The sequence below is a fragment of the Gobio gobio genome (genome assembly GCF_949357685.1).
Source record: "Gobio gobio genome assembly, chromosome: 3".
Classification (NCBI taxonomy): domain Eukaryota; kingdom Metazoa; phylum Chordata; class Actinopteri; order Cypriniformes; family Gobionidae; genus Gobio; species Gobio gobio.
The window spans coordinates 27,486,957-27,497,316 of record NC_137099.1 but is presented as its reverse complement, the minus strand read 5'-3'; the positions used below and the strand labels follow the sequence as shown (position 1 = coordinate 27,497,316).

Genomic DNA, 10,360 nt, shown 5'->3' with positions numbered 1-10,360 from the left:
TTGGATCCAGCCCCTGAGTCTGCTCCAGTGTCAGCTCCAGCCCCTAAATCCGCTTCAGTGTCGGATCCAGTGTCTGAATGTTCTCCAGTGGCGGCTCTGGCCTATGACTCTAGTGTCGGCTCCAGCTGCGGAGTCCACTCCAGTGTCGACTCCAGCCTCTGAGTCTGCTCCCTTGTCGGCTTCCACCCCTGAGCCCGCTCCAGTGTTGGGTCCATCTCCTGAGTCCACTCCCTCCCATTAGCCCATTCAATTTTTTTTTTTTTGGGGGGGGGGGGGTCTATACGTCCACTGCCATAGTGGCCGAGCCAAGCTCCTGTGGCCGAGCCAAGCTCCTGTGGCAAGGCCACGGAAGCCGATCCTCCCTGAGCTGCCGGCACCTCCATGGTTTTGAGTTTATTTGTCGTTGTTTAAAGTCTATGTGTATGTGGTTGTTATTTCTCCAAGTTATTCTCCTTTTTGTTGTGTTTAATATTAGAATAAAAGTCAGTTTGAATATCTTCTTCATCGTGTGCTTCTTCACAGCCACCTACATGTGACAAGTACACAGATATAAAATAATTACTGTGACTGGGGGAGACTGGTGTGAGGCTGTAGATTCAGGTATTGCGCAACCACAGTGATTTTTATTTTATTTATCTTGGTGTAAGATTAGAGTTTATGGGCACAGCTACCAGAGTAAGTAGATGGCGTAAGTGGATTTCTTCCACAATGCCTTAGCCCACTGATAGGGCCTAATCTTCTATCTATGCACTCTCTTAGGTTAAAAGCAGAAATGTATAATTTATTAAACCACTGTTAAAAATGGCTGTAGTTGTTCTCATAATTTTCTTATTGTTTTAGAGTTTATGGCATACAAGACATAGTAATATATATATATATATAGCCTATAACATAACTTAACTTAAGTCAATAAAGTTAAGAAGCATTTTTCCCACACTAAATCAATTTGAATATATACTTTTAAAATGGTCAATATTTTAATTGTTTCAGATTGGCCCCATTCACTTCCATCGTAAGTATCTCACTGCAACCCAGATTGCTGAAGAATTTTCCTGAGAAGTTGAAATAAATATTTGTGGTAATCAACATTATGCCACAAGTGCTGTTGATTAAGCGTAACTTGTATTGAACCTGGAATATAATATTTTTCCAAAATTTTTGCATTGCTATTATTTGACTAGGCCCTTAACTTTGATTATAAATTTCAGGTCAGTATTTATATCAGCATGACATATTCTATAGTTGTCCTGGCCATATAAAATGTATGAAAAGGGTTGAAGGAATGTTTCAGGGTACCACTGAGAATGCTCCAAAATAATAATTATAAGTCATTAATATATTAATATAAGTCATTATGAAGCATTACCAACACACAGTTGATATAAACAGCTCCTGTCCAAACACAGCTGATGGGAGCGGTGTGATTAATATCACAGACAATTCCTCTGCAAAAAAGACAGAAGGATACGGGTAAGAGAGAGAGAGAGAGAGAGAGAGAGAGAGAGAGAGAGAGAGAGAGAGAGAGAGAGAGAGAGAGAGAGAGAGAGAGAGAGAGAGAGAGAGAGAGAGAGAGAGAGAGAGAGATGCATGCATGCACTGGTGTCATACAAAGGTCATACAAAACACATTTGTGTTGCTTGTAGGTTGTTGACAAAGATACAAGAGCAACATGGACCACCGGGCGACAGACTGAATCACATTACTTTTTTTGTGTGACAACTAAAAGAAAAGAGTTTATTAATATGATTGATATTAACAATTGCTAAAAAAAAATATATAAATAAAAGTCTTGAAATGCTTTTTGAAAATGTTAATTAATTTATTTTTTTAAATGTTTTAGTGATTAAATGAAAACTGAAATGTAACAATACAATTAAAACTTAAGAGCATAGCACTTTTTTGTCCCAAAAGGGTATATTTTCCATTGACCATGACATTGATCAGTGAGTTCATTTAAATGCAGATGTCTTTTCCCAGGACAGGACCATTTTATGACGTCTACCTCCCCCTGGTGAGTATATATGGTATTATTTGTTCCTGCCATGACAACCAGCCAGACACAATCACATGAAATTCAGACAAAAAAATGCATGAAAATATTAGTGTAAATATGCAAATATTACAAAATGCAAATATTTACTGATGCTCCTCAAGAAGGCAAGATGATGAACAGGATGATCAGTGTAAAATGTTCTTATTTTGTCTATATATAATATGTTAGATCAGGCACTGTCACTGGAGCAGCTAAGTCATACATAAGTAAGTTTTGTATAGGAAGCTCATTTCCGCCACATAAGAAAGAAATGTGCTTAGTAACAATTATAAGATAAAAGTCATAATTGTGAGATTAAAAAGTCATTACGGGATAAAAAGGCTAAATTATGTCATTAGATCCTTCGGATGAGACATACCGAGGTCCTGACTCTCTCTAGTCATTAAAAATCCCAGGATGTCCCTCGGAAAAAGAGTAGGGGTGTAACCCTGGCATCCTGGCCAAATTTGCCCATTTTCCTTTGTCCATCATGGCCTCCTAATCATCCCCATGTACTGATTGGCTTCATCACTGTCCTCTCCACCAATAAGCTGGTGTGTGGTGGTATGGCTGCAGTCGCATCTAGGCATGTGCCTGTATCAAATTTTCATGTTGCGGTTAATTGCTGAAGCTTTTATCACAGTATACGGTATTATCACGATTGAAATAACTAGCAAAAAAAGTGTTGTTATACTATAACAGGTTTAATAACTTTCTTATAACAACACGAACCGAACATTTGAATACAATAAAGCAATACACAAAAATGTATGAAGTAAACAAATATTTAAAACAGATTAAAGTGCATAAGAATTATTAAGAACAATAGGTGAAACTTTACAATAAGGTCTCACTAGTTAGCTAATGCATTAATATTAACAGAGCGAATAGCTACATTTTTACAGAAGTTATTCTTCTTTAATAACGTAAGTTAAAAAAAGCAACTGTTAGTTAGTATTGCGGCGTATTAACTCAAAATTCAATCCAAACGCCAGACATGTTCAGAGACAAGACCGGATTTAGACCGTAGTACTGAGACTGCTCTCATCAGAGTTACAAATGATTTACTCTTATCATCCGATCGTGGCTGTATCTCTCTATTAGTGTTACTCGATCTTAGCGCTGCATTTGAGACTATCGACCACAAAATTCTTTTGAATAGATTCGAAAATGATGTAGGTATTAGTGGAATTGCTTTGTCATGGTTTAAATCATACCAATGTGACCGTTATCAGTTTGTAGCAGTAAATGAAGAGATGTCACACCGATCACAAGTTCAGTATGGAGTACACTGTAAAAAATAAATGTATTTTTACAGAAAAAAACGGTAGAATTTAACAGTATTATGACATTTTGATCAGAACTGTGAAATTCCATAAAAATGCTAACTTTGACATCTAATGTACATTTTCCCTGTTTTTTAACTATTTAAATTTGTTACTGCAAAAAAATGACATTTTCCTTTAAATAACAGTAATTGTTGTCTATTGATATCCTGACATGTCCTTAAAAAAACATTCCTGTATATTTTTTGGTCAGAGTTCAAAAATGTTTAGTTTTACAGAGAAAACCAGTAGAATTTCTCAGTCATATAACATTTTCATCAGAACAGTGAAATTCCACTAAAAATGCATACATTAACACCAAATATAGCCTACATTTTCCCAGTTGAATTAGGCATTGACTATGCACTAAGTGCAAAAAGCAACAGTTGTGATTCACACTAAAAACAAATATATATTTTATTTACATCATGTAAATGTTGCGATAGTTTGCAATAAGTGTAAATAGAAATTAGATGCTATATTCTATTTTGGCAGATTCTGTTCGCATCTCGGTAATTGTGTACATTAACAGGATACAGTATAAAGTGTTTTATTAAACACTCATTAGACACTTTATTTCTACTTCATTTTTGTTGAAAATAAATGCTTTTTCGATGTGATTTGTGATACCAAAAGGTATAAAATACAGATTCGAACCAAGGACTTTGAAACAAGCATCAAATAAACGAGGCTGCAACACTAGTGCCTGTGCCACTGAAGACATTAGATTAAGTTGCGCATCTTTTCTAAACTTCATTGGTGATCCGCCACAATGTACTATGTTGTTTCCTTGATTTATAGTCAGTGTTTAGCCTACTATTGTTTTTTATGCATGTCATACATAGGCCTACCGTTCGTTTGTTAAAGAGGCGATCTGGCGCTGGACTGTGTTGTTTATAAAAATCATATTTTTTGCGTTTTTTGCCGCTGTGGTTAGTGGCGAAAGGCATCAATTTTGTCTTGTGGCTGTTAGAGCATTTTATTACTATGGGGGCAGTTGTAGCTTAGTGGTTAGAGAGTCGGGCTTGTAACCCAAGAGTTGCCGGTTCGAGTCTCACGGCCGACGTGTTGTGACTGTGGTGCCCTTGAGCAAGGCACCTTTCCCTAATTGCTCCCCACACTGCTCCGGGGGTTAAAGAGGTCATATTTCGAGTTTCACTTATTGGTATCCTCATCCAAACACACACTCCTGTCCAACCCACTTGTTACACAACTTCTGGAAAACCATTTATTGTTAAGGTAAGCTAATTGTCATGATTTCCATATCAAAACCTGAAATAACCAGCTGTAGATGCTATTTACACCAAGTGACAATATCAGCATTTTTACGTAATGCTATTTACATTAGGTGTAAATAATTTTAATTTAATAAATATAATTATAAAATTTGCAGTAAGTGTAAATACTAATTATATGCTATCTATATTGGCAAATAGTTGCACCTTAGCATTTTTGTAGGATCCAATAATTATCAGAGTGAAAATGATTATATTTATTAAAATTTTTTAAATGGATGCTACATTGTTGTGAGAATAAAAGCCCTTCTACACCGACCCCTAAGCCTACCCAATAAATACTTTATTTTTAAGAGTATCTTTATACTCTTAATAAAGCACTTTATTTCCACTTTTCAAACATTTCCTAAATTTTCATTGCAAACAAATGGCTTTTTTTAATCACAAAAAAGCCAAATCTATAAGCCAGTGGTTCTCAAACTTCCTCGGCGTGCACCCCCATTTAAACCAAATGTACAGGGACATCTTTGTATACTGTGTGACAGAAGTAATGCTAAAAAACAAATTAAAAATACTCTTGAAACACACATTTTTGTAAAATGTTATATGTAAAATAAATTATGGTAGCCAGAGTATTGCTGTAAACAACTTCAGCTTTTTATTATATAGCAAACCTTCAAGATCAAACAATGGAAAAACACTTCCCAGCAAAAGTCGTGTTTTAGAACACAAATTTGTTCAATTAAAAAAAAAGTCGACCTGGATTCTGATAATCCTGAACATGTCACATGGGGAAAATGGATAAAGCATGTTTCAGAACACAAATGTGTTCAATTTAAAATAAACAAAAACACTGGGCCTGGACTCTGATAATTTTGAAGTTTATCACATCACATCACAAGGTAATAAAAATGAACAAAGCGCTGCACTGATTTACAAAAAGTCGGTCTGTCCTGTTCTTCAGCGAAATGTCAATCTTCTGAAAGACCATATCTGTGGGGACACAAACAGTTATAATTAAAACCCAAACCAAAAGAAGAGCAGAAACAGCAACAAGCCTGTTTGGCCACAGACAATTACATCACATTTATTGGAGTTAATTGTAAAAATGATTGTCCTTTGGTGCACAACAGACAACAGAGCTTCTATACCTGTTACTCTCCCCAGTCAAATGCAGCAATTTTTGACGTCAGACTCAATACTCTGGGGTTGACAGAGTACGCTCTCTTTTTCTCTCTCTTTTCCACCTTGGTACCTTTATAAGGATTTATCCTAAAGATGCACCTTTAAAACACAACACAAACAATATCCTTAAATAATTGTTGTATGCTTCTTTACCAAAGGAATGCAGTCTATGAATTACCTTTGCAAGAATTCTAGTGTGGCTCTGAGTTCTACAGGGTAACTGACGTTCAATATATAGTAAAGAGAGAACATCAGATACAGGGCTTCTGTAAAACTCAAGAGATGGTCATTTACAATCATCTGGTCTACTGCTACCATGTACACACTGGCTGTCAGTGGGTTCTCTCCTTTGAACAAACACAAACATCAGTAAGACATAATATTCAACAGAATTTGAGTTCTGGTCACCCGAAACCAGGAATTATTGTGTTGCAAGATCATAGTAAATAATACCCACCACACACTACTATACATGGTGTTGCTGGAAGCTGTTCTGAGCATATATCACTTGGAACAGAGGTGTCTTCTACCATCACAAGAAAGTGGTCTTGGTCATTTTTGAAATGGGTTAGCAGAAACATCACTGCCCCACAAACACGATCCCCTCCAGCTCTATACTTTGTGAGTATTCTCCCTGCTCTGCTTGCTCTTTCTGTGCACTAAAATTGAAAGTACTCCAATATTCTTCTGAACTTACTGGAAGCAGATTCTTCAAAGCTGTTGTTTATGTCAATGCCAGTGAGCTCTTTAAAGTGTGCTTTCATTCCTGCTGGCTGAAAAAGATATGGCCACTCATCAAGTAAATCTTTGGTTTCCTTTCCAGATTGGATGTTGTTTCTTTGAGAGGTGTAAGTAGAAGTCATGAAGTCATAGATTGTCTTTACATCACTTTCATTATTTTGAAACATTACTAGCAACTTCTCTTTCTTTTCCTGCTGCAATTCGGATGTTTCTCCAACTAGCAGTTGTGGATCAGAATTTATACAACCATATAACAATTTTCGTTTCTTTGTTGATACTTCTAGAGTACCACAAAGTGGTGTACTAATAGCTTTTGCTCTTTTAAAATTGTCAATTCTACACACCAGTTGTTTGAGGAGAGAATCATATCCACTTCCTACAACCTGGGAATTAATCTAATCTCTGAAAGACTTTGGGTATGCAATCACCATTTGTCTGGCTATTTCTGATACATGTTTTTTTGCTGGACATTTGCTGACTTCCAGGATCTCAGAAGCAACAATGCGGACCAACTGTCTTCTCTCAGAGCAACTTGGCCTTTCGCCATTGTGCAACTTTTCCATAAAACTTGCAGGCATTTTTTGCCATGGAACATCAAAACTATAATGCCAGTCATGGTCATAAAACGAAGTTTCACAGCTACTGTCACCTAGAAGATAAACCAATGTCCACAGGTTACAGGATGAACACTTTTCATGCAGCTGTAATTTTTTGGCAAAATTGCCTATTCCCAAGCTGCAGATTTATTGAAGTTTAATAACGGACAAACAGAGATGGCATGGGGCTTTGTGGGTTGTTCATGTGCCACTATATAGAGTATGCATTTAAAGTGGTGCACAGACTTGTTTTATGTCCGCAGTGCATTATTGTCAGAGGGGAGACTGTTGTGCATTTTTCACAGGGACCGCAGGACCACAGTGCAACAAATCACTAGCATGAAATGGGCACATTTAACGTGTTGCTGGTGATTTGCTGTACTGTGGCCCTGTAGTTGCTCTGAACAATGCACAACAGTCTTCACACTCCGCTGGTATAAGCTGCTGACTCAACTGGAGACGGTTTGGCCATTCATGCACCAGGTAATCACCACAGTGGCACATGTACGGATCACAATGTATGCAATTTCCAAAATCAATGTTTTGAGGCCCCGTGCCATCACAGTTTGATTTGTACCATCGAACTACACTAGTCAAAATTTTAAGAGGATCAAAACCGTTCATAATAGTTGTCTTAAAACCAATACCCAAAACTCAACATTCAAATGTTGACTAGTGTACAATAAATCTGCAGATATGTATACATATACACTTATACATATACAAACCCAATTCCAAAAAAGTTGGGACAGGTAGCAATAAGAGGCCGGAAATTTTAACTTTGTATTATGTACATTTAACTTTTTCGGCCTCTTATTGCTACCTGTACCAACTTTTGTGGAATGTGTTGCTCTCATGAAATCCAAAATGAGACAATATTTGGCATGACATTTCAAAATGTCTCACTTTCAACATTTGAGGTTATCTATATTCTATTGTGAATAAAATATAAGTTTATGTGATTTGTAAATTATTCCATTCCTTTTTTACTCACAATTTCTACAGTGTCCCAACTTTTTTAGAATCGGGTTTGTACATATACATATACATATATCGCTCTGAGAACTGCACATGTGGCACAATTTGTTTGCCAGGCGTGCTAAAGGCTGGGCATGCTCACATTGCAAATTATCTGTATATGAATTACAAGAATTGACAAATTACATGTTTTGCTTTCAAAATGTTTGTGGATTGTTTAATGTTGTATCAGCGTTTTACTCACGTCTTCCACTTGAAGAGCTGGAAAGAGAAATTGAGCATCCAGAAGCAGGTGAACCTGATGCATCAGAAGTGTATTCAGCAGACAAATCATTGGCAGTGTTTTGCAGAGTGGAAGCAATATCTACATGGCATAAACAAAAAACTGCATTAAAAACCATACTGCAGAAAAAAGAAACACATTGACATACTGTAATACAAGTAAAGAGTACAGCTAACAGAGTACAGAATGAAAGAGACTGGGGTGTTGTTTTTCCAGTTCATCTAATTGTATGCATGTACACAAGTCAACATTTAAAGTGGATCAAACCTTTCATAATAGTTGTCTTAAAACCAATACCTGTTCTTGTGAACTTAATGAACTTTTTGATCTGCTTCAAATGTTGACTAGTGTATATGTAAAAACAACCATTGATTTGAAAACTTACTTGGGATTTGGGCTATTAGTTTTCTTGCTTCAATCGGTCTCAGAAAGCCACCTAGATCATCATCTTTCAAAAACTGTAGGTCATCTATGGTCTCCACACCTAGGCTGTTCAAACCCTCTATGGCTAGCTTTGAAGTTATAGGGTTTGGGAACACACTCTCAATAAAAGTCAACAATGCATCCATTTCTGTTGGGAGAGGACAGTTTATCCTTTTTACAGATGAACAACGCTGTGCTTCAGAGTAATGACCTTCAGTCCCATAAAACTGTACTCATTTAAGGGATAATAATCCAGACATTCCTCAGCATTTACACAAATTAATTCCTTTGTCGCAGGCAAAATCTCATAAAGTCCATAATCGTGCAAATACACTGAGGGGCGGGGAGTCACAAGGAAAGTCATCTCATCATCTTTCACAAAAATTAGCTCAATCTGTCCAAACTGTAAAATAGAATACTCCTCTTCACATTTATGGCAAATTAAGTTTCCTTTCCTGTACAGGGTACCCTTGTATTCTACTCGTGTTGAAACGAAGTCTGGTTCATTAAGCAAGCTTGTCTCAACAGCTTTGTAGCTGCATATAAAACAGGCAGAGATTTTTCATGTACAATGACTTTGCGTTACATTTCGTCAGTGAGTCTGTGAATTCACTTTCATCAACCTCATCCTCAGTAACATCAAAAAATGCTGAAGAAGGTTGCTCAGATAAAGTATCCATAATCCGTAACTGTGCAAATGTAGAAGTCCTGTGCTTTCGTGAAACATGGGCAGTGAAACTTGATCTTAAACTGAATTTTTTGTCACATTTTTCAAAAGGACAACACACCACCTCTCCCTTGGATAAATGTGACCTGAGATGAGAAAGGACATTGTTCATGTCTGTAAATAGTTGTTGACAGTCTGTATTGTTGCAAACAAACGTGCCCGTCGAATCATCAAAATGAGTATGTGGTCTTTTGTGATGGCGATAAACATGAGCTTTGAGAGTATTGTATTTTGAGAATTTACATTTGCATTCTGGGAAGCAACATGGAAATTGAGCATTTGCTTCATGTCTGTGTATGATTTGATGATTAACATATCCCTTAACTGTCTTCAGAGAGCAATCACAAAATTTGCACGAATACATCATCATCCATGTGGTTAAAGGTAACACACCTCATAAGATGAAATCCGTTGTCCATGCATATGAGTGTTCTTAAATGATTGTGAAAGGCAAGCAACCTTCTAAAACACCAACAACACAATACTGAAACCTAGTACTTTTTAATGCAACTTGCATCAAACATTAAGAATAAGATTTAAAAACGTATGTGATTAGCCATTGTAATTGTATTCACCTGTTGCCAATTAACTTTTAAATTACGTTGGATGACAAGTTAACAGATTTTTTTAAACACTTACCATTCACCACTCAACATCGAGGTCCGTGATTGTTTTGTGTCTTTCTGTTATATATTGCATTCATACAGCAGAATATGTTGTCTAAACGGTCTAAGCCGGTCTAAGCTACTTAACAGAAGCATGTTTCCCGACCAAAACAAAAACACAGGGATTTTTTCCTTGAGGCATGTTTACTGTTTTGGAGCCATGATGTGCC

At 36.7% G+C, this 10,360-nt stretch overlaps 1 protein-coding gene across 1 annotated transcript; it reads right to left on the bottom strand.

Annotated features, from left to right (window-relative positions):
• Nucleotides 1-5,229: 5,229 nt before the first annotated feature.
• On the bottom strand, nt 5,230-10,360 carry LOC307123138 (uncharacterized protein). Its single transcript, XM_079811546.1, has 7 exons — nt 10,165-10,360; nt 8,761-8,946; nt 8,337-8,456; nt 6,235-6,303; nt 5,956-6,124; nt 5,744-5,876; nt 5,230-5,585 (listed from the first exon to the last, which is right to left on the bottom strand). The coding sequence occupies exons 2-6, from the start codon at nt 8,942-8,944 to the stop codon at nt 5,747-5,749; spliced, it is 672 nt and encodes a 223-aa protein (XP_079667672.1). The 5' UTR covers nt 8,945-8,946; nt 10,165-10,360; the 3' UTR covers nt 5,230-5,585; nt 5,744-5,746.